Here is a 25,241-nt window from a genome sequence, read left to right on the forward strand (position 1 = left end):
CAGGAAGTAATGGAAGATCAACAGGTAAATGACCTTAAATGGCCCAAAATTACCTCATTGCCTGGCATTGGCTGCCACTGACTGCCATAGACGTTCAATCCATTTGAAGTGGGAGGGTGGCAGCGAATGAACATTCGTTCATTCGCTGCCACCCTCCCATTTCAAATGGATTGGACGTCTACCAGTGATAAACTCCAATTCACAGCAGAAGCTTGTTTTTCTGTTTATTAGTTGTTGGTCATAAAATCATTCTAGGATATTCTACGAATGTATCGATAATCGTTGTATCGCAATATCGTCAGATCATCGTTATCGTGAGGTTTGTATCGCAAATCGTATCGTATCGTGAGGTACCAAGAGGTTAACACTCCTAATCTCTACATGCGTGAAAGCAATGACGCGAGTAAATCCCGCTTCACCTTACATGGGAATTTCCCTGGATATGTGTGTGAAAAGGGCTATGGTGATGATAATGCACACTCAACAGGAAAAAAGTCCATCATTTTCAATTATTAAATTCACCTGGACGCCACTAACTGTATGAAAAAAAAGTTGCCCAAGATTTTAAGATGACGCTTGCCACGCTAAATGCTAATGCTAAGGAAAACACAAATGCTATGCTAATGCTCCAAGCCACCGAGACCATCGTCATCGCGTTCCTTTGTTTAGTAGCACTAGACCAAATTAATCCTTTAAGTCTCAGGTCATCACTGTAAAGTTGAAGCTGTTGAAGCAATTAAAAAAAATCCCTTTCATAATCTACTTGCTTAAAATAAATAAATAAAAAAGTATGTTGGCTTCAAATATCGGCATTGGATATCAGCAATGGCGTACCACAAGCAACACGTCACTTCCGCTCATTAATATTCATGACGTTAGCTAATGTTGCTAAGGGAGGACATACCACCGTTTGTCCCCAATAGGAAATGAATGGAAATCGTGTACAAAGGAGTTGTTTACAAAGCTAAACTTACCAATTCTCTCCGAAAATGATGTCCCTGGTGGCAAATTCACTTGCAAAGATGTGGAAGTACATAAAAATGTTCAGTTAAAGAGATGGCTTGAGTGTCGAGAGCTGAAAAAGACGAAAAAAATGAGCCGACCTCAGCATAGCCTTAGCTTTTTTATCAACACCTTTTTCTTACGCGACTGACAATGACATTCTCCTGTTTCAACAAGCTATCATTCACCATCAGTCCCGTCTTTTCTAAATATTATATCTTCTGGTTGTCCTACGTCCTACGTCTCTGACCGTTCTTGGGGGGAACTTATATTTTGTGTAGCGATCGCAAATCCTACTCTGTGACAGCCAACGAACACTTTTAATTTTTTCATTATTAACAAATCTTAATTCTATAATTTATTTACACTTCCCCTTACTAAAGCTGTTTTTTTTTTTTTTTTTTGTTTTTTTTATACAACAGAAACGGTAACAGTGGCAGTCAGATACCATTGTAATTCTTTTCAGGTCATTCATTGTCAGAAAGAAACAGTACGGCACAACGTCATGCTAAAAAATAAGTTAAAAATATAAAAATGGCTTTCCTCTTTGTCCGCTGAAAGATCATGTCAACCCAACAAAATGTTTACTGCATATGAAATGTGAATGGATTCACCGAGCTGGTGTTAAAGTCCGCGCAAGTTGACTGAGTCTTCACATTTTTTCCTCCCGAGTTTTTGGTTTCGAGAAACGTATGAAGAAAACATCCTTCATATGTCGTAATGTCTACAGTCGTTTCTACAAGTTCCAAAAAAGCATTGTGTGATCGACATGTTCGTTTTTGAAAGATTACCGGAGAAAAGTAGCACAAATAACATTGTTTCTATGCGAGGGCGGTTCTATAATGTCCCACTTTGGCTCCACTTCCGCTTTATGATGCGACGTCACGGTCTAAAAATAGCATGCGTGTGCCATCGGTTGAGGGTTTTTTTTTTTTTTTTAATGTTAATACCAGTAGTAGCATTTAAAAATCCCTTATCGGTCGACCTCTAATCATGACATGGAATTATTCAGGCAACTGAATGAGTCACTTCAAAATGAATTCTTTGTTTGTAGTTGTTATTGTTGTTTTGTCACACCAATGAAAGATAATGCTAAAAACAATTAAATTCAAATTATTTTTGGTCCTGCTCTTGCAGCAAAATAATTTCACGTGGCCTCTGTGTGAAAATCAATAATTGCAAAAAATTGTTAATTTAAAAATATATAGTGTATATATCAGAATAGAAGTATCCAAAAAATAAGTGCAAGCGTTAATTATTTATTTTGTTTTAATCAATCCAGTAATGGCTGTAAATTTACTTCCGTGTTCGTCACTTTACGTTCATCTTGTGGTCATTGGCGTTCGCCTTTTCTTTTGTAAAGCCATTATCCGGCCACCGTATGTACACTGCACCATTTACGTGTCACCAAAAAGCAGATAACTTACATATAAGTCTCCAAAGCCGTAAATTACGGAGCCCCTAAGGTGACATGGAAGAAGAAAAAAAAAAAACAGAGAGAGAAAAAAAAAAGTTGACGTTAAAATAAAAAATAGTGCCCCTAAAGGGACACGAAAGATTTTTTTTCTGTCAAAAAAAAAAAAAAAAAAAAAAACACACAAAAGAAAAAAAAAGGTCTGAGCAAAAAAAAAAAAAAAAAAAATTGCCCTGGAAAAAAAAAGACCCGGAAGTAAAAAAAAAAAGTTGAGGTTGAAGCAAAAAAATATTTGTTTTACATCGAAGCAAAAAAAAAAAAAAAAAAAAAAATGTTGGAAGATAGTTGTGCCTCCAGGTCAGTTTGAGTTTTGGAAAGCGAATGAAGTCAACAAGGACCGCCAAATCACAGAACGTTTACCGACGAAAATGTCTGGTTGAGTTTAAAACTCGCTTCAAATGTCTTCTGCTTATTTGGAAACCGTGCTTAATATCAAGAATTGATCTTATGTCATCATATTTTAGGCCTATTTCAAAGTAAAACTCAATTAACCTGCTCCACGGGTGATCACGCCCCATTGTTGCCATTGTTTACCTGCAAAACACATGTATAAAAAAGTGGAATTATGTGATTTTTCTTTTTTTTTCTTTTTTTTTTTTTTACTTCTGGGTCTTTTATTTTTTTTCGGGGCAATTATTTTTTTTTTTACTTTCGTTTTTTTTTTCCCAGGCTTTTTTTTTTTTTTTTTTGCTTCAACCTCAACTTTTCTTTTTTTTTTTTTTTTACTTCCGGGTCTTTTTCTTTCCAGGGCTTTTTTTTTTTTTTTTTTTTTTTTTTTGCTTTGACAGAAAAAAAGCTTTCGTGTCCCTTTAGAGGCACAATTTTTTTTTTTTAACGTCAACTTTTTTTTTCCTCTCTGTTTTTTTTTTCTTCTTCCATGTCACCATAGGGGCTCCGTAGTAAATACACCACTCAAGCGAAGTCAGAAGATGTTTTTGGAAATGATCCAGCAATGGAACGTTTTTCCACGGTTGCACCTACTCGTTGACTGATTCATGGATTTGCCAACTCATCGCCAACTACTGGCCTGGAATGCAAATTGCAGTGTGATGCTTAAACATGATTGTGCTTACAGTATTGTAAATGTGAAACATTTCTACAAATGCAAAGAAAATACAAATTGCTGAGGAGGATAAATGTTTTAATTTAGTCGAAAAACATGAAATTGTTTTAAACTGGTGATTATTAAGTTACTACCTTGTTGTTTTTGGACAAACGGGACACTTGTTCAGATGACAGTATTTCACTCTAAATCCTAAAATTAGAGGTTTGAGTGGGTTGATGCCAATTTTATCCGTTAGTAATAATCATTTATCATTTGTTTCAGTTTCATCAAAATACTGATATTTCTTAGAACCGTCTAAATTGATTCTTAGTACAACTTGGCGGGATAACGTAAAATAGACTTTTAGAAATTATATATATAATAAATTCAACACGAAATTTGGAAATGGATTGAACAAACACATGTGGGCATCATTCACTTTCATCAGTGTTTATTTTCAGTAGCTAACAAGATAGAAGACAGAACTCCTGAAACAAAAGGGACCCTTTCAAATAAATATTTGTGATTGATAGTTTAATTCTGAACACACAGAAATATATACTTCATACAAAAAAAAATATGGCTACTGTTAGATGTAATGGAATGTCTGATTTCGTTGCTGTCTTGTCTACTTGTATGGCAAAGCGAAGGTAGTAAGAAAAACTGATTGTTGCTATTTTGTAACTCATAAAAAAAGTAGAAAAAGAGCAGAAAATGTATGATGTGATATAGCAATCCACAGGTCATTTGAACAATGTTTTCATTAAAGCCTCACATATTAAAACTTTACAACAAGTGATATGAAAAATGTACAACATTTTCTTGATTTTTTTTTTTTTTTGTAACTTACATTAGGGTTAACTGTACAACTGGCAAAAATACCTCCAATACTTTTTTTTTTTTTTTTAATTTTTAATTACTTTGCAGTTGGCTTTGGCAGTGCAGCAGAAAACTGGCTCTGCTATATTTGTATTATTCATTTATTTTTTTATTTTCAAGGTAAAAATACATAACTCTCCTCCAAAGTGTCTGCCTTGAGAAATGGATCAGAAAATATTTTTTGTAAGGAAAAAAAACATTTAAATTTTTTAACAGGTGTCGTGAAATGTCAAAATGCAGGACATTATGAGCGAATGGGGGGGCAGTAACAGCCCTGCTTCTACACAAACATATACAGCAGATAACATCTACACTCAGACAACAAGGTGACAGAAACGTGATCTTTCAGGTCAACTTGTGACCAGTCCAATCAGTCGCCACTTCACGAGCGTCCCTCTCGTTTGTCATCGCCTCTGGTCTTCATAAATAAAGCTTTTGCGTTAAATAAAAAACAGTGACAGTCACATGGCGTACACACTGACAATTAAAAGATGTCCCAAACAAACGAATACAGAAACTCCCGTACTTACGAACTTCTCATCTTACATGAGACATATTTCAAACATACAAACACTTCCATGTAAAATAAAGAACTTGGGCCTACAACAGATGCGGTGAAAGCAAGAGCATAAAGTTAAGGCCATTTCTCAATACTCAAGTACAAGAATATGTGTTCTTGGGAAGTACTTTATAATCTAAGAACACAAAAAGTACAAACTTGGCAAGAACGGGAAAATGTTGAATGCTTTGCTTGGGTACTTCAGTACTCACTCGCTGATTGCTCGCTTGTTTTGCTGCAAATGAATCTAAACTCCAAGAAAACGCTCGAGTCTGCTGACTGGTTCGAGGACAACATCCGGGGACTTTAATGCGAACTTAGTCATGGAACAGTAGTCGGTCCGGGTCTGATGACGTTTCACGAGCACTCAAGATCACGATCACATGAGAACACAAGTATGGACACATATTGAGAAACGGCCAAGGAAAGAATCCATTCAGTAAAACAAACATGAACATAACGTTTTAAATCACACAAAGGGGAACCGAAGATGAAGTTTCATGCGTTAACAACTGTAAAAAAACAAAACAAAACAAAACAAAAAACATGTATTTATGTTGAGGAAAAAGAGAAAACTGGTTCAAACTGTCATGGATTATTTCTCAAAAACACGTCGAATCGAAATAGGTTTATGCCACTTTCCTATAGTTGTTATATCAAAGGCAAGATCAGAGAACATTAATGTTTTACATTACAATGGTACCTTGACTTGCAACATTAAAGTCATTAGAAACATACATTTATAATGTGTGCATTGTAGCGATGCACGATAATACATTTTCCAACCGATATCGATAACCGATAATTTCCTGCCCCTTCCACCCGATAACCGATAATGTCACGCCGATAATTCTATTCAAATATGTAAAATTTTAAAGTGTACAAAGATCAAATGTTACTGTGCAAAAATGTAATTTAGTGCTATTTTTTTCCACATCAAATGTGATCAAGTAGTAAATTCTAACATCTAAACAATGGCAATGACATTGTGTAATGGTAAGCTTTTGGCAACAATTACTTGGAGAGTAAACAACCAAGTTGCACAAAAATGCCTTTCAAAGTAAGCCATTCCTAACATATATCACATTACTACACTGCAAAAATACCTCCTTAAAACTAGCAGAATTGGACAAAATTGTTGATTGCTCACATTTGGAGGCTAAATCAAGTATATAATTATCGGATTGCATTATCGGTTGAATTTCGTTTTATCTGCATTATCTGTGTGACGTCATAATTGCCATTATCGGCCGATAATTATCGGTGACCGATATTATCGTGCATCTCTAGTTCATTGGTTTTATTTTTGATGAACAGGTACATGTAGTAGAAATTGAAAAAGTGGAAAAGAACAGTTCAGTCTTCTGGAACGTAATTTGTTCATAAATTAGGGAGTGTCTGTAAACGCTGTCCTAGCTTGGACGATACCCCATCAAACCCTTTTGGCCTCACATTTACAAGTGAGAGCATATCCGTCTATAACAATGGACACTGGTTCTTCTTGGTATATAACATTCTAAAATGTGACACACTTCTTAAGTGCAACTCTGAAAAGCAACCTGAACTGATGCTTTTATTCTAATGTCCTTGGAGGATTTTGGCTCAGAAAATGCTGACTTGGGAAAGGACCTGGGCGTGGGCGTGGGCCTGGATCTGGGAGGGGTGTTGCTGCGGTGGAGGATTTTGCTGCTGAGGAGCCGGCTGGGGGCTGCCGAGCGACGCAGAGCCCACAGAATGAGGTGTGCCGGGCGAGTGCTGCGGCGGGGAACACTGGGACTGGTGTTGTTGAAGATGTTGCATTTGCTGCTGATGCATTTGCTGCTGCATTTGCATGTGCTGCATTTGCAAGTGCTGTTGCTGCTGTTGCTGTTGTTGCTGTTGGTGGATGTGGTGCTGTTGGAGCTGCTGTTGGAGGTGGTGCTGGAAGTGCTGATGCTGCATCTGCTGCTGGATCTGCTGGTGGTGCATCTGCTGCTGCTGCATCTGATGGTGTTGGAGGTGCTGTTGCATTTGCTGCTGCATGGTATGCTGCTGATGCTGCATGGGTGGGCTCATTTGTGAGGCGGCCGCAGAATGCGCCATGGTCCCGCCGGAGCCCATCTGACTTAGCATTTGCGGCATCACCGGGGACATGTTCTGATGGGAAACTGTGACCGAAGTGACAATTTGACTGCCTCCGAGTCTCATTTGCAGAGGCTTTGGGGCGATGGCTCGGGGTAGGGCTTGTTGGAGGGCTTGGGAGGACGAGGGCATGGAGGGGTGCTGAATGAGTGGTGAAGGCAGCACCAGGCCTGGAGAAAGGCTGGTGGAAGCCAGGGTCTGCTGTACAGAGCGGATTGTCTGTGCTTCAGCAGATTCCGCTGCAGCCTGAACTCAAGAAAAATATATAAACAGACCAATCAACTGAGGTGTCACAATCCAACATCTTTTAGGAAATAAGAGATATAGTTTACCTTGGATACCAGACTAGCACGGTATGCAGCCAGAGCCTTTAAGTACTCTTTCTTGGCAGCTTCGGTTTTGCTTTTGTACACCTACAACAACACAACAGAGGAGATCAGTGAGTGGCCAGATTTGAATGTCACATAATAAAAACTATTCCATCTATCTAAAAAATGCTTTAATATGAACAATACTAATCAAGATATTTGCGTTCTCAATCAATGCTAGTGCATAATTTGTTGAACGTACCTGTTTCTGTTCCTCCCCTAGACCGTCCCACATAGACGCCACTATCTTGGACACTTCACCAAAGGTGGCATTGGGGTTCTGACCCTTGATGGCGGCCTGGGTGTCTCTGAAGAACAGAGCGTATGCAGACACTGGCTTCTGAGGCTCATTGGGATCCTTCTTCTTCTTCTTTTTGGGCGTCTTGGGCTTTTTCGTGGGATCGATAGGTGCCGGTCTCTTCTCGCCAACCACCTGCACCAAAGATGATTGATCTCACTCAGACACATATACTTAATGACAACAATGCCTTAAGTCAGGGGTGCCCAAACCGGTCCTCAGGGGCCGCTGTGGTTCCTGGTTTTTGTTCCTACCGATCGAGCACAGACCATTTAACTAAGGGTGTAACGGTACATGTATTTGTATTGAACCGTTTCGGTACGTGATGCTCGGTTCAGAACGGAGGCGCACCGAACCAGTTTCTGACGTGATATAACCCTTAATTTTCGAGGCTGTGAGTCGATCAGGTTACAGTTTCTTTGTGTAGATTATATTTACTCCGTCTTCTCTAGCATAATGAGGACCAACACGGTAGGACAGTATAACCCAGAAACGTCAACGGCGCAACAACATGGCCGCCGCGAGAACGCAGTGAAACGCGGGCGTTAAAGTCAATCAGCCAATGCACACCAGTCGCAGTGCGGCCGCGTGTTAGACGCATCCCAGAACCGGCTCAACATGACGCACGCGAAAAGAACGGCAGAGTTTATTATTTGATGCTCCTGCGTCAATACTACTACTGGTAGCTAGGATCGAGCAGACCGGAAGTCACTCTTGTAAAAATACGGTGGATCCGGTCGATTTTCAAGCTAATATGTAATCGTAACCCACTTTTTAAATCCATCAGATCTCTTGAGTGGTAGATCGGGGCACAGTTGACTTGTCTTTGTTGATTTACTGCTGTCTTCTCTTTTATAATAATAACCAACACGGCCCCGTGTTCAATACAAAACCCTCCTACCAAAACAAAACAAGTAGGAACTAATGTTCACATAGGAACTAAAGTTATACAACATAAAATATGCAATATAAATTAATACTACATCACATTTGTAAAATATAAACACATAATAAAATAAATAATAGCCCATTTAAATAAAATAAATTTAAATGAGCTAAAACACCTGTCATTAAATAATAAGAATAATACACAGATCCTGCCTACTAAATTAAATTTATTAATTTTTGTGTGGCGCTTTAACTTGAGAAAATCCACCAATAAAGCTTTTGAAAACCGTTCATAAGAAAAAAAAGAAAAAAAAAAGATTCATTGAGGCATTTCCTTTTTAAAATACATGTTAAAATCATTGCTTTTCTCTATAGCACAGTACTTCTTTTTTCTTCATTCTTTCATAAAGAAAGCTGAGTACGCGGGGTCTGAAAGGCAAATTGTTGTTGGATTATCTTTAAATCCCCACTACTTTTTGAGCAGAATTCTAGCTTTGTATAGGCTAATGTTCCTATTGATGAAAGCAAAAAGGTGTGTAATAAACAACTAGAACATTTATATTTTGCATTTTGTTTTCTTACTGTACCGAAAATGAACCGAACCGTGACCTCAAAACCGGGTACGTACCGAATCGAGATTTTTGTGTACAGTTACACCCCTACATTTAACCAATGAGATTTCTGCTAAAACAAGTACCACCTGACTACAATCAACTGATTACACTTGTAAGACACCAGATTGGTGCAAATGTGTCGCCCTGTTTTGTTGGAAAGAAATCCAGCACCCACTGTGGCCCGATATGGAATAGTTTGGGGACCCCTGCCTTAAGTGTTAGGCATTTTAGCAGACATCTAACTTATCCCTTACCCTGTTACTGTCGTCCTGCTCGTCTTCGTTGATGGAGCTGGAGGGTGATGGTGTGGCAGACTTGCTGGCTGGAGGCGACGGCGAAGTGTGGGCAATGTTGGTTCCGCCAATGTTCAGGTTCAGCTGTGTGTTGAGATGCGACTGGTTGATGGTGGTCAGCTGATTACGTGAAATCATCCCATTCGGGCCACTCATGTTGGCGATGGACTTCATGAGCATGGTTGGGTTAGCCGCATACTGGCGGATATGAGCCGGTCCAGCATTCTGCTAGAGTGACACAAAAGAAAAGGTGTCCATTGTTAATATGGTAATGCTCTATTCGTTTGCTTTCATTTTAAGTTGGATATTGTGTTAAATTGGATCTTCCCACACATGCAGCTCAAGATTATGTATCTCTGTTCAAGAGAGGAAATGGGGTCAAGGATGGTGGATTATGTGGTAGATCAAGTGTCACCATACAAAGCTTATGAATGACTTGGCTATGAAGCCATGATAAATTATTGTGACTCAAATCAGTAACAGATCAGGCACTCTTCTCACTTGGAAGTATTTTCGGATTGAAATCTGTAACAAAGCTGTTAAGTATGGCAGAGATGAACTATCCTCTATGTGCTTTTTCATACCGTATACAAAGGATTACCCCTACAAATATAGCACAATTAATGATCAATGAAAACTATTTTCAACCCAATGATGCTTTCAATGACAACTGTGGTAATTTAGAAGAAGCAATAAAGTGAAAAATATAATCCAAAAAATTCCACTTAAGAGATAAAGCCAGACAACTACTGTGTTTAGAGAAAAATCATAGTTTTGAATGCACTACAGTAAGACACTGTTTTAGACTGAAACTTCTAGTCAACCATACAGTGTGTGAAGGAGTCTTGCTAAATTTACAAACAAAAATTTCATGTTGAAGGAGTTTTCTGGAGGTGTTTTGGGGATTTAGGAGAAATCAACTTGACATTTCGAGAATGAATATATTTAGTCATTGAAAAAGCCCTGGAGGACATACAGTACTTTTACACTAAAAAGGTATTTGAAAGGCTTTCACAGCTAGTTAAAGAAGTATATAAAGGGGAACAGTGTTTTCTTGAAAAAAAAAAAAAAAAAAAAAAAAGTCATTAAGAAACAACTGTTTCTTGAGTTTATGCAATGGAAGAACTGGTTATAAAATAGAAAAAACTGCCAGTTCTTTAACAAATCTGTGAAATAAATGAGGTTGTTAAAATAGTAAATGAGAAAGAGAAACATATCCTAAACAAGTCTTTTGATACGAACCATGTGTTTTTGAAGGTTTTTGACAAGAACCAAATGCCATGCATGGAAAAACCATGCTCTGAAGTCTTTGAGAAGACGAAACAGCCTGTTGTTGAAATAGTCCAACAAGTTCCTAAAAGTGTCTTTAAGCCTTTAAACGAAACAAACAGGTTTTTAGTCTTTCAGAAAGAATTGCAGATTATTGCAGTAGTCCTCGAGATTAAACAATTGGATCTTGAAAGAGTCTTTGAGATTGAGAAACTGGCTCTTTAAAGAGTCTATGAAAAGCAATAACAGGTTCTTGAAAGTGCCATGTGCAAGGCGCATGTTTGCACAGGTTAGCATTGATTGGAGCTAGGTTGAAACCAACAGCCTTCCCCAAAGGGCTGCCAGATCAGAGAGCTGAAATGGAACAGAGGAGGAGATGTGAGTGCAACACAAAAAGGTGATTTGTTCCTTCTGGTTGAGTCCATCTGGTATTCAGCAGCACAAACTCAATCTTCCCCTAAATCAACACATCATAAAACAATGCAAGAGGCTGTATTGAACTTGCCCATTTTACAGAAATATTGTAACACCTTTTAAAGACAAATAGAAATTATTGTCACTTCACTGTTATCATGAATCCAATCGGTGGAGTGATGGAAGGTATCTATTTACATGTGACAGAAAGATGCTATGGAGAAAAAAAATGTTTTGTTTTCTTACGAAAAATAAATACAATCTTGTGATTATATTTGCATATCCACCTCATTTCCAATTGCTTTTGTTATTACTGAAAACATGACGGGTTGCCTTTTGAGCCATAAAAAGACGCATGCTGAGCTCATTAGTCGAGGCCATCTGCATGGCAATGATGCAGGCCGGGCAATGGGCCTTTGCGCCGTTTGTTTGGGATATGCTGATTATATCAGAATGCTCCTTAAACATTTTCTAATGCTAACCAACAGAGTGGAACCTCTAAAGTTCTTCCTTAGGGTGTTGTCTGCAAAACTGTTTATTTCCTTCTGACTTCCTTTAGTAATATATATTTATTATTCATATAAAACACTATTTAAGCAATAAAATAATAATTTAGAACATATATCATTTTAATTACCGTATTGGCCCTGATTATAAGACGACCCCTTCTTTTTCAAGACTCAAGTTTGAAAAAAGACCTTTTGAAAACCAAATTAATTTTTATACAGAAAATAATTACAGTACATCCGAAACAAATGATTGTAACAATATATTTGAGAGAAAAAGCATGTTATTTTGCCTTATTCCAACCTTAATATCTGAACATTTAAATATGTACACTAAAGTACAATCACATTCGTAAATGAATGGCTTCTGGTTTTTGAAATGTAAATAAACAAATCCATTGTGATAAAACAACAAAATTGCAATAACTGCATTAACTATCAAAGTGAAGTCTAACTGTAACTGTAGTCTTGAAACAAATCTGAATAAGGAAAAACATTGCAGTAAAATAATGCAAACTGGTTAAACTTGAGAGTAGCTGAGATCTGTCATGACAGAACATCGCTTCAATGATATCTGGCGCATTTAGCGTCGTGAATGGGGAGAGTAGCTGAGATTTGTCATGACAGAACATCGCTTCAATGACATCTGGCGCCATCTAGCGTCGTGAATGGGTATAATGTCTAGACCGCGAATATAAGACAACGCCCTCTTTTTCAGTGTTATTTCAATGCAAAAAACACAGTCTTATATTCGGGCCAATATGGTAGCTGTGTTTAATTCCGTAAGAGTAATATTTTACATATTTTTCCTTTTTAGAAAACAAACAAATAACCAATTATTTAATGAAAATGAAAAATGGATGGAACATTTCTTTCATATACACATTGAAATTATGCTGCAGTATGATCTATTGGTCATTTTCTATTGCAGTTCAACAGTACTGTATGGCAGAAACCAATTGGTAGTAATATTTTTTTGGGTGGGTTTTTATTTCTTTTTATGTTTAATCTATTAATTCTGATATGGGTCAATGAGTGCGGTTGCATGCACAAAACGTATCGAATGTCCGGGCACGATCTATGCAAATTTTAATAGCCCTAAAATCAGATAAGGGGCATATATGGAGCTGGTTGATACAACGAGACATCAAAGATTACGTGAAAGTGACCAAAAACATCGCGCGGAAGTTTTCGTCTTTGCTGGTGGATTGGCTGTCCACCTTCGGAGCATAATGCTCACGAATCGACAAGATTGTGTGTATGTAAATGCACCCAATGGTAAGATGACTTGGGGGGAGGAGCAGGGTACACCATGGAGTCTTCGCCAGCCAATCACAAGGCACACTCTATTAGTGTATTTCTATTGAATGTTTTAAAAATTCCAACAACATGCACTAAATGTATTGCATGTGTGCTGTTCGCCCATAGATTGTAGCAACAACAACGAACGCAAGGCATCTGATTGGAATCAGCAAGTAACCATAACGACTCACAAATCATCTCAGTACTCAGCCGTCTCAAGTGTGCGGGAAGTGAACGCTGCCAGTTCACGCCTCTCGTTAGCATTTTTGATCGTGGTTTTGTCAGCGCCCCTGACGAGATGTTTTGATAGCCTTTCTAAATCTGCAAATAAGTCCTTATCTCCGGTTCTCAGCGGCCAAACAAGCTGCAATGTGTAATCGATAAATGTTAATTCACTTTGTAATATTCCTTAAATAACATTGGCGAAAGGAGAGGGGAAAAGTTTGTTTTGTGTGTTTCTTTTGCCAAATGAAAGCAATAAAATGAAAGTCATCTTTCTGCGTTTGGATGACACTTGTGTGATATGCTTCTGACAAAGATATCACAAAAATAAAATAGACAATCAAAAAATTGGTGTAGAGTTTATTAACTGTGGCTGTGTGTGCTAAGCTGTAAGAGCACTGAAAAGAATGTTAACAAGTTCAATTTCCATTCAATCAATGGGTAGAGCTCTTGGAAATGTTCTGTGGCAGCAGAGGGCTAAAAATCATCTATATGGTAATTATGGGTGGATGAATCCCCCAGTAACTTTTGCCAGCATGAAAGGTCAGTCCTATTAAAGATAGTTTATCAGTGCTCTGCACATATTTCTTTACTAGACCTCTAAACGGCTACATCTTTTTTTATTTTATTTATTTATTTATGTATCTTTTTTACACAAACACACCTTTTCCTTCAATTTTCAGAAACTGTACTTAAGCCAAATGAGCAAAACACCATTGTCAATTCCGGCAAATGCTTCAACTCAGCGATGAGGCCCTTTTAAAGTAGCCTTTGCAGTTCAAACAGAAAAACATTTTTTGACATTCATGCTAAAATTGTTGGTAGGACTAAACAGCAGAATATTATTGAAGTGTATTATAATACTAAAGGGCTGTGAGATATCAATAGAACTGTTATGTGGCAAGATAACAAATATTAATAAAGTTAACAAAAAATAAATCACATTCATGAGCAATTATCGAAAATAGATAGAAAATTACGAACATTTCCGAAAGTATCCCGGAAACAGCCGAATGGGGCGGAGACGTCACAACAAGGAAGCAAAAGGTCGAGGCAGGTGCCATCGTTGTTTATCGACGAGATGCGAGTTGCGTTCGTGTTTTGTCAAAAAATCGCTAAAATGGTTCAAACCTGTCATGCTATGTGGTGTACAAATAGCCATTTGTCACAATGTAGTACCCATGAGTTCCCGAACGCGAGAAAAAGAGCTGGACTACGCAGACATTGAGTAAAGTTCGTCCGTGCTAAGAGGGCTAATTTTGCAGACCCAGCCTCCGGCATGGTTTTGTGTGGTACGCATTTTACACCTGAAAGCTATTTGAACTATGGACAAATGAAATCAGGTTTTGCTAAGAAATTGCTGCTGAAAGCAGATGCGGTGCGCACCTACACGCGCAGCCACCTAAATGTCCCGAGATATCAAGAAAGAGGACGATGACTGGCTCTGATGAGACCACCCCACCACCCCAGGCAAAGCAAAGGAGGGAAATGGCCAGAGTGAGTATTCGTTTATGATAAAAAACATCATGCATTGGATATAGGACTGGACACATGTATAAATTATCGCTCGTAAAATATATAGAACAAATCCTCTAATCCCATTCATATTTGTGTCGGCTGGCAGAGCGAAAACCTGTGTTAGCACAATAAATGATAATTATTCTATACATTATTTTGCGGTCACGGTGTATCAGCTTCAGAGAAAGAAATGCAAAACAAACCATTCGGTGTTTCCCACACGAACTGTTGCCGGTGTTTCATTAGTGTGATTGCGCCCCTCAATGATCCTTTCATTAGGCTGCATTGGCTTTCGTTTGGGCTCAAATTGATAACTCAAAACACCAAAGAAAGGTTAATAACTCTCCTCGTCACCATTAGAAGAACGTTCGTTATGTCGGATTCGTCGCTCCAACTAGAAACAAAATTGTCCGCCATCATCGCCACCATTCAGTACTAAGCACTGAGCCGGGTGTTTCCTTGTTGTGACGTCACACACACAATATGCTCGATTTCCGGGATCTCGGGCTCCGGTCGTTTTAGCTTGACAATCGATCCAAATTGCTATCATTTTCTTGGTGTTGCGATGTGTGTAATTACACGAAGTGGCATGATATGAATCCAAAAGGCATGCGTTTATGGATAAATGATGGAATATTAGCATTTCCCCAGGTGTTGTAATACCCTTTAAGAAGAAAAAAAACAGACCAAGTTAGCCCGCTGTGGTTCTAATTATTTTAAATCTCAAAACTGAGTCACCTATTTTTGGATTTGTAATTGATGGTAGAAAAAATACAGTATATAACTGTTAGTTGGTTGGATGGTTACAATCTACGTTTCATGAAAAAGTCAAGCTGGCAATGTAGCAGCTGTGCCTAGAATCTGATAAAATTACAATATCAATGCATTACTCGTGAATATCATTATACATGAGTGAAAGATACAGTGCCTTGCAAAAGTATTCGGCCCCCTTGAACCTTGCAACCTTTCGCCACATTTCAGGCTTCAAACATAAAGATATAAAATTTTAATTTTTTGTCAAGAATCAACACTAAGTGGGACACAATTGTGAAGTGGAACAAAATTTATTTTATTTATTGGATTTTTTAACAAATAAAAAACTGAAAAGTGGGGCGTGCAATATTATTCGGCCCCCTTGCGTTAATACTTTGTAACGCCACCTTTTGCTCCAATTACAGCTGCAAGTCGCTTGGGGTATGTTTCTATCAGTTTTGCACATCGAGAGACTGACATTCTTGCCCATTCTTCCTTGCAAAACAGCTCGAGCTCAGTGAGGTTGGATGGAGAGTGTTTGTGAACAGCAGTCTTCAGCTCTTTCCACAGATTCTCGATTGGATTCAGGTCTGGACTTTGACTTGGCCATTCTAACACCTGGATACGTTTATTTTTGAACCATTCCACTGTAGATTTGGCTTTATGTTTTGGATCATTGTCCTGTTGGAAGATAAATCTCCGTCCCAGTCTCAGGTCTTGTGCAGATACCAACAGGTTTTCTTCCAGAATGTTCCTGTATTTGGCTGCATCCATCTTCCCGTCAATTTTAACCATCTTCCCTGTCCCTGCTGAAGAAAAGCAGGCCCAAACCATGATGCTACCACCACCATGTTTGACAGTGGGGATGGTGTGTTCAGGGTGATGAGCTGTGTTGCTTTTACGCCAAACATATCGTTTTGCATTGTGGCCAAAAAGTTCAATTTTGGTTTCATCTGACCAGAGCACCTTCTTCCACATGTTTGGTGTGTCTCCCAGGTGGCTTGTGGCAAACTTTAAACGAGACTTTTTATGGATATCTTTGAGAAATGGCTTTCTTCTTGCCACTCTTCCATAAAGGCCAGATTTGTGCAGTGTACAACTGATTGTTGTCCTATGGACAGACTCTCCCACCTCAGCTGTAGATATCTGCAGTTCATCCAGAGTGATCATGGGCCTCTTGGCTGCATCTCTGATCAGTTTTCTCCTTGTTTGAGAAGAAAGTTTGGAAGGACGGCCGGGTCTTGGTAGATTTGCAGTGGTCTGATGCTCCTTCCATTTCAATATGATGGCTTGCACAGTGCTCCTTGCGATGTTTAAAGCTTGGGAAATCTTTTTGTATCCAAATCTGGCTTTAAACTTCTCCACAACAGTATCTCGGACCTGCCTGGTGTGTTCCTTGGTTTTCATAATGCTCTCTGCACTTTAAACAGAACCCTGAGACTATCACAGAGCAGGTGCATTTATACGGAGACTTGATTACACACAGGTGGATTCTATTTATCATCATCGGTCATTTAGGACAACATTGGATCATTCAGAGATCCTCACTGAACTTCTGGAGTGAGTTTGCTGCACTGAAAGTAAAGGGGCCGAATAATATTGCACGCCCCGCTTTTCAGTTTTTTATTTGTTAAAAAAGTTGAAATTATCCAATAAATGTTGTTCCACTTCACGATTGTGTCCCACTTGTTGTTGATTCTTGACAAAAAAATTTAATTTCATATCTTTATGTTTGAAGCCTGAAATGTGGCGAAAGGTTGAAAGATTCAAGGGGGCCGAATACTTTTGCAAGGCACTGTATAGCTTTGGTCAGAGAGGACGAAAGGAAGAGTAAAGTGAAGCTTAAAGCCTGAGTTATGCTTCTGCGTTGCGGTGATGGCGTAGCGACGATGTAGACCCTACAGCGCCTATGAGTATTCGATAGTTTTGTGGCAAGGGAACGCGTTGCCACTAGAGCCACTAGAGGTGTGCGGCATTGTGTTTGTAAGGTTTGTGGGGACTCTTGTCGACTTCCTCGAGTTTTCCTCCGGTTACACAACAATGCCAATGGAGACGGAACGTTTGAATGTGGATCTTCAGCTAATCAACATTGACAACAAACGTTGATCATTAAAATGTTGAGGCGCAGGCGACGCAGAAGACGGTTGCAAAGGTGCTCTGTCCGACTGTTGATGCCGCACAGAGATTTGCAGTCACACTACGAATTCTAGCATCGGGTGGAAGCCAGCAAGCTGCGTTGCCCAGCGTTTTGTCAGATTTTTTTGCTGTGTCCTCCAACCAGCCAGTGGGAAGCCATAACAGATATCTATGGAACTTCCCAAACTGCGTTGGAAGCCTTGATGGCAAACACGTTATCATAATAGCACCGAGGCACTCTCAATCAGTGATGATGTATCAAGTGTGTAAACTGTTGTTGAAAATTAAACATCAAAACAACTCTTTATACACCAAACCTGTGCATTATTCTTGACATACTTGAAGTGTAAATGTAAATAAGTCACACCAAACATATGAACAAAATAAATGGTCATGTGGACCAACCAAAATACGAAATAAAGTGATAAAATGGTGGCAGTTTTTGACGGGCTTGGTCACCGCCTCGTGTGGCCATTGGGTTCCGAACACACACATACTTATCTCGGAGGTTCTTCCATGTTTTATGCATTCGCTGACCTCTAGCCCCGTATTTTCAGCAATCTCCTTTCACAAATTGCTTGCTATTTGGCAATCTTTATAATGCCTTGACGAAACATTGTGCAGGTGGTCGTACTTGCGGAACTCATCAGTGATTCTCTTGTCGGCTTGGTCCATTTTTGAGTGTAGCTCAAAAATGACTGTAAATGATGGCGATTTCGTGCTGAACCGTAAACAACAGTCTGAGCGGACCAATCACAGTCCATTTGCATCATGTCACCATGCGTTGACATGACGCACTGTCAGGATTCTGCGGATGTGCACGTCAGGCCATTGCGCGTATCGTAAATCTGGTCTGCCTTGACGGCGTAGGTCTGCCGCAGAAGCATAACTCAGCCTTAAGTCAGCTGAGACTTTAGCATACCTGCGATACTAATTGTATAAGCAGTTAGGCTGGCCATACGTCCTACATTATGCATGACAGTCCTCCATTTGAATGCCTATGTATCTCTAGAGTCACACCAAGATCCCTGCGATTCTAATGAGATAAACGGTACACAAACTATTAGTAGCTCTTTTCACACGGACTATAAAAGTGAACCTTTTTTTGCATTTTTTCCTGTGTCACTGGCCAAAACATTCAGTCTCTTGAGGTTGTATTAGAACCCTCTTTAGCCTTCCTGTAAAGGCAATAATTTTCAGCCTATTTTCTGTATTGCTGTTCCGAATGAATGCCATTCTCTTGAATTACACCCGCCAACTCTCCACTCCCCCTAATCTTCCAGATGCATTATGGGCATTTAAACATTTATTGTGATTCTGTGGTAAATCATAGTCAATCACGCAGAAGGTCAAGCCGAGACTTCATTACAAGTATTGCATGACTGCATGAATATCTATCATTTCTGACCAAGCCCACGTGTCACTTGGGCTCTCCGTCAAGGAAACCAAAGAAGAAGGGGGGGTGAAAAAAATCCACTCTCTTAAATTGATGTACAGCTCATGTAGAGCTTCATGAGAGGCTGAATCCATGCTTTCTGCTACAACACTTCTGTTTGGTGAATAGCAATGCTATTACATTGTCCACATAGCATCAAATGGTAAAAATAAGGAACTGACAAGCATTTTGGTATTAGTGATTATCAGCGATAACTTCCATTTTAGATTCTTACAACACCAGGAACCACACGGTTGTGTTGTTTTTACAAATGAATGAAAGGTTTAATTTGTTACATTTCCATGGGTTTCAGTTAGCTCATTCAACAGTATTTGGTGATGAATCAAAACTAACAGCCTCACACAACATATATTCTGCTTCTACTGAGGAGAATAAAAAGGTATTACGATGGGAACCCAAGATAACCACTTTCAAAGTCTGCCATATTCTTGTACCAGTCATGGCACCTGCCATGTACGTTAGCATTGACGATAACGTTACAGGAACTATTAAATGCCTTGGACTAATGCTCTTGCTTGACAGGTGATCAGGTCAGAATGCAACTCTGCTTCTGACACTAAATTCCAGCTTTTACGTGACCCTGAACAAGAAGATTGGTAAAGAACATGGATGGGTGGATGGACATGACAGTGGGAAACAGAGATTGCATTACAAGACAACGACTGTATGTTTGTAATCCAATCAAAGAAAAGACCGAGGCAATTTTCTCTGTGTCCTTGCACATGTCAAGACATGGCGGAGGCACCAGGTGTTCTTTGGAAACGGAGCCCAGGACCCTCACTGAGTCAAATAAGGGAGCAGAATTTGTGAATAAAGCAACACTGACAAGCCTCTGTACGATTGAGTTCAATCACAAACCAGGTGAAACAAAATTGAGAGTTCAGGCCTTGTTAAAAGAGCAGATTAGATGAATAACGACTTCTTTATCAGGTGCTACATTGGCACTAACAATGTATCCAATTTGCGAAATCAATGCCTTGCACGAGAAATTAGCGGATTACTTGGCATTGAACGTATCAACTTTTGCAAATCAGAACAGGTACATTCACAGGCTGGCGTTTTTACAGAAAGAGAGAAGCTTCTTTTAAACTAATTGTAAAAGTAAGCCTTTCCTGACTTTTTCGGTGTTACAGCTCTATATAAACTGCAGCTAGATTAAAAAGGATTCCAAGTCTCCTTGGGCTTTCGGAGGTAGTTTAGAAGCCTCCTTTTCACTGCCTTTTAAAGTCTGTTTTTTTTCTCTTCCTTTCTCACTGTTCTCTATGCACTGTACTCAAAGAATTGGGTGCTGCCTACTGACAGACTTCGGGGACTGCTTGTACATGCAGACATTTCACAGACTTTGTGTTAGGTTACTGCATATATAAACTGCACCAGCATAGAATGGGATACAGACCAAGAAATTTTCTGCCTTTGGAGGTAGTATCAGAAGCCCCTAAGTGCCGGTAAAAAAAAAGTAGACACTGTTTGAGACATTTTTCTTAGGTGCTGTTCTGCATTAAGACAACAAATTTGGAGAAGGGCGTTTCATCAAAAGGCAATTTTCTTTCTTTAGAGGGAGAACCAGAAACCCCTTTCACACTGGCCGAACAGTTCACATTTAGGTTAATTTTCTTTCTTTAGAGGGAGAACCAGAAACCCCTTTCACACTGGCCTAACAGTTCACATTTAGGTTATGTTAGTGTTTTTTATACAACACCGACACGAAAAGGAGAATGAAATTGTATCTGAAAGCAAGATTCGATTCATTTGCATCTTATGCTCCTTAGAGATGAAACGATTACTTGAATAACTCGAGTTTAAAAATTGATCGAGGAATTTTATAAGCCTCGAGGAATTGTTTAATTTTGCCAGCTCTAAGCATCATGTTTTGCCCTGACTACTTGTAATGCGGCAAAATGCGCTGACGTCACGTACGTACCGGAAGAAAACAGCCGCGACAGATATATTTGATTTCAGCCATGCATGGATATAGAGATGCCCATGAAAGCCGAGAAAAATGCACCAAGAAAAGGCAGAAAATGTCAAAAGTGTAAGAGCATTTCAAGCTGGAGACAAAGGCAAACACAGCTTCATAGGGGTGTGACAAAATATTGAAATGGTGATATATCATCGTGATACTTTGTATCCCAAAAGGTTATCGATATGCTCCAGTCAAGAATCGAAATATCGATTTAAAAAGGTGTCAATTAAAAAAATAAAATAAAATTATGGCTGCCATTGACGGTGCTCGACGCCCAATCCATTTAGACTGGGAACGATCGATCGTTCATTCAAAACCAGAGCATTCACAGTCACTCGGTCCGATTTTCGGGGCATTTACAGGTCACTTGCTTTTCATTTTAGGATATTACAGGTCATTTCCTGTAGAGTTTGAGTCACTGCCTATTCATTTGGGTCATTCCCAGCTCACTTCCTGTTCTGTAACGCAAAATAAACAGCAAGTGACCCATAAAATACCCTAAAATAAACAGGAAGTAACTGAAAATCAACAGGTAAATGACCTTATATGGCCCAAAATTACTTATTGCCTGGCATTGGCTGCCACTGACAGCCATAGTTGTTCAATCCGTTTGAAGTGGGAGGGATGGCAGCGAATGAACATTTGTTCATTCGCTGCCACCCTCCCAGTTCAAATGGATTGGACGTCTACTAGTGATAAACTCATTCCAAATCACAGCAGAAGCTTGTTTTTCTGTTTATTAGTTTTTTGTAGAATATCCTAGAATGATATAGACCCTACTCACCTACGTCACAAAATGACATGTCGCTGTATCCGGCCGCCATATTGTCCGTATTTTTTTAGACCTATTCTCATTGTTTTCAATTAGTTGTGCAAGTTATAGAGCAATTCATGGAAGCCCCGGTGTTATCTGACGCTGTAAACTCATTGGATGCGTTGCATAAAAGGCGTTATGTTGAAAAGCTTCAGTTTATCCATTCGCCAGATCCATATTTGATGCCTAAATCGATATTTTTCGACCCGCTGTCTTCCCCCTCTCTGCTGCCCTGATATCTACAACTATCTTTTCCACAGAAACTCGGCCTATTCTCACGACACTTTGAAAAACATTAAGAGCAGCACTCTAAGCAACATTACCCCGTGTTACTTCCAATTTTCTAAAATGACGACAATCAATTAAAAAAAAAATTTTTTAAAAGGTGACTGCGACGCGTCAAGGATAGGTGCATATTGGACTATTTCTTCAATAAAATACACAACTGTGTCTGCCTCATTTGCAAAGAGACAGTCGCGGAAGATACGCAATGAGAAATTAAAGCAACTTGAAGCTAATTTAATTTCACAGCAGCAGTATTTCGCAAGAGCCCGAGGGTCGAAAGAGAACGCCACAAAGGCGAGATTGTTGAAATTATGTATTAAAAAAAATAATAAAGCAAATGTGACACACAGAAGGGCTTGCTAAAATTTCTTTAAATGTATTGTTCTACGTAAATCAGCCCAGGTAGCCCCCCACATTTTTACCACATCAAATCAGGCCCCCTTTGCAAAAAGTTTGGACACCCCTGTTTAACTGATGATCCGTAGACGAGGCCAGCTTCCTTCACTTGTTACCAGCTAAATATTATTCAAAAAATAATGATGGCGGAAGAAAAAAACATCTTGAATTTGAAACTGTATGTTGTTGGCGATTAGCCTCGCAATGATCTTAATTGTGCTTGTCAGCCCAAAACCCTCTCAATATAAATTAAATGCATCTTACCAGATATAAAATGACTACTACATAATCTGTGGTGATCGTTTGGTGCCCAGTTTTCTCGTTGAATTGCAGCAGTCCATCTCGCTCTCCTCTCCGGGTCTCTCGGAATACGGTAGAACTTCAAGTGTCTCCGTCTATCTTCTCTGTTACTGCAACCAACCGCCACACACGACTTCACCATTTTGATTATTAATGTTAATGAGCAGAAAAACACGCCGTAATAGGAGGAATTTACGAAGCGCTAATGCATTAACATGACAATTAGACGGACAACATGGCGCGGGGGCGTGGGGGGGGGGTCACGTGTGTAGGGTCTATACTGACGTATCGCTATATCGTCAGATCATCATTATCGTGAGCTTTATATCGCAAATCGTATCGTATCGTGAGGAACCAAGAGGTTCCAACTCCTTCTGTTTCATGTATTTAATGTAAGACAGCGCTTGCATAACACTACCCACGCCCAGCATTGGCTACCCACGACCCCGCCGACGCTTTCGTAGCCCCGGCAGGACCCCGCGACCACCGCACGCCACTCCCGCCTCGCCCCTGCTTCATCGAAGACACTACGGAGGAGCAGTACTCGGGACAAGGTAAAATTAAGTTAACGTAGCTCTATTAAATAAGATTAACGTTACTGTACCTTGCTAACATAACGTTAGCCCTGCGGAGGGCTAGGTTTGTATTAATTATGGCTACTGTCTATGCGTGGCTAACGCATCTTTCATACAGGCTTTATTTAATCTGTAAAAACACAGCGGTGTATAGTGATGAGGGTGTAAAATAAAAACATAATAAAGTTAACTGTCAATTTTAGCTTGATAGTCACTGACGGATAAAATACCAAGTAGCACTGGTGCTTAATGTGCTCCAATGCAGCAGGTATCATACATTTATTTTGAACACTGCAAAAACTCAATCCTATCAGGGCTTACAATTTAGACTTAAATTTAAAACTTAACTAGAACTTAAAAAATAGCTTGTGGAAATGGAAATTCAAAGCACGTGGGAAAAGCACCTAACTTTTAAGTGACGTGTGTTACCAACAGTAATGACATTTTTAGGTAAGAAATAAGATTTTTTTTTTTTTTTTTTTTAATAAGATCTTAAGTTTTTTGAGTGAAAGCAGTGAATTTGTTGTTTTATTTTTCTAGTCACAAATGACATGCAATTGTTGGCTGTTTTCAACAATGTACATCTAAAATGAAGACTTTGTCTCTAAATGGTTCAATGTTAGGTGAAATGTCTTGTTTTCTCAAGTATTTTTACAATTGCTCTTTTACCTTAAAAAATATGTTGTATTCAATTACTCGATTAATCGATGAAATTTTTAATAGAATACTCGATTACTAAAATATTCGATAGCTGCAGCCCTAATGCCCCTTTCATATTGTACCGCCTAAAAGTTGACATGTTCTCACCTTTTGTGGGTTCTGCAATGCTGGGAGTGTTGTGTGAATTTAACACATGGTACTCACTCAAAGGCAATTTGAAAATCAAAAAGCCAAGTAATTGTCGCTATCTGACAAGCCTTTTATGTGACACCAAATACTGGAGGAAATGTCATCTAATTATCTAGTTGTGTTCGTGAAAGCACACAAACTGTAGTTGTGGTATATAGCACCTTTGCTTGGCTTAGTATGAAATACAAATGTGGATAACTGCTGCATATTCTGTTACAACCCAGATTTTTGCATGAATTCTTGACAAAAGTGAGCAGGAAGCAAACAAGACAAATGAAAAATGTAATTGCAATATTGTGCTGTTTATGTGTTGGCCCCTGCAGCCATAACAATGAAATGAGCTTGTCATCATGTACATAAGCCTGTCATTCCTTTATCAGCGTGCTGACAACAATGACAAAACACCCCTCTAAAGACCTCGTAAATCACTGTCTACAAACTAAGAACAGCCCTTATCTTATTTAAAAAGTTCTTTCTTGAAGATAAAGCAAAAATAATCAGGTGAAAGGAGTGACAATACTCATTGTGGCAAGACTTTTGGGGAATTGGTCCCATTTCAGGAGAAAATGAAGGGCCATTGCCATTTTTTTTCCTCGCGGCAGAATGTGCGATGGCCGATAACGAGCGGCAACCTACTTTCTCAGCTTTGAAATAAGAGTCCAATCAGACACATGAGCCATGCAAATGGTCTTAAAGGAGGAATAAATGCCAGGGAATCAAAATCTAATCCTCCAGCAAGTCGTGAGAACAGTCCAGAATGTAATTGTGTCAAGGTTCCTCCAGATGTACCAAGCTTAACTGACCGTGAAATGAAAATTCTTTAGGCACAAGCCTTGTGGGGCCCTCACTTACTGTACGGGATGTTTTAAAAAAGCAGCAATTATCTCGTGGGCCCTGGAGCACGGAGGCAAGAAAAAGAAGCTGTTAAGAGTTTATAGCCCT

At 39.2% G+C, this 25,241-nt stretch overlaps 1 protein-coding gene across 2 annotated transcripts in view; it reads right to left on the bottom strand.

Moving 5' to 3' along the window:
- Window positions 1-3,964: 3,964 nt before the first annotated feature.
- Window positions 3,965-25,241, bottom strand: part of tox3 (TOX high mobility group box family member 3) — an 83,470-nt gene continuing 62,193 nt past the window's right edge. The window contains exons 4-7 of one of the 2 annotated variants that reach the window (XM_057837546.1): window positions 9,503-9,769; window positions 7,651-7,881; window positions 7,413-7,493; window positions 3,965-7,326 (exon numbers count right to left, since the gene is read on the bottom strand). In XM_057837546.1, the coding sequence (XP_057693529.1) occupies window positions 6,562-7,326; window positions 7,413-7,493; window positions 7,651-7,881; window positions 9,503-9,769 (1,344 nt within the window). In that variant the 3' untranslated portion in view covers window positions 3,965-6,561. The remainder of the gene's footprint in view (window positions 7,327-7,412; window positions 7,494-7,650; window positions 7,882-9,502; window positions 9,770-25,241) is intronic. The other variant, XM_057837557.1, reaches the window with a different exon arrangement.

Source organism: Corythoichthys intestinalis, chromosome 1 (genome assembly GCF_030265065.1).
Source record: "Corythoichthys intestinalis isolate RoL2023-P3 chromosome 1, ASM3026506v1, whole genome shotgun sequence".
NCBI classification, from domain to species: domain Eukaryota; kingdom Metazoa; phylum Chordata; class Actinopteri; order Syngnathiformes; family Syngnathidae; genus Corythoichthys; species Corythoichthys intestinalis.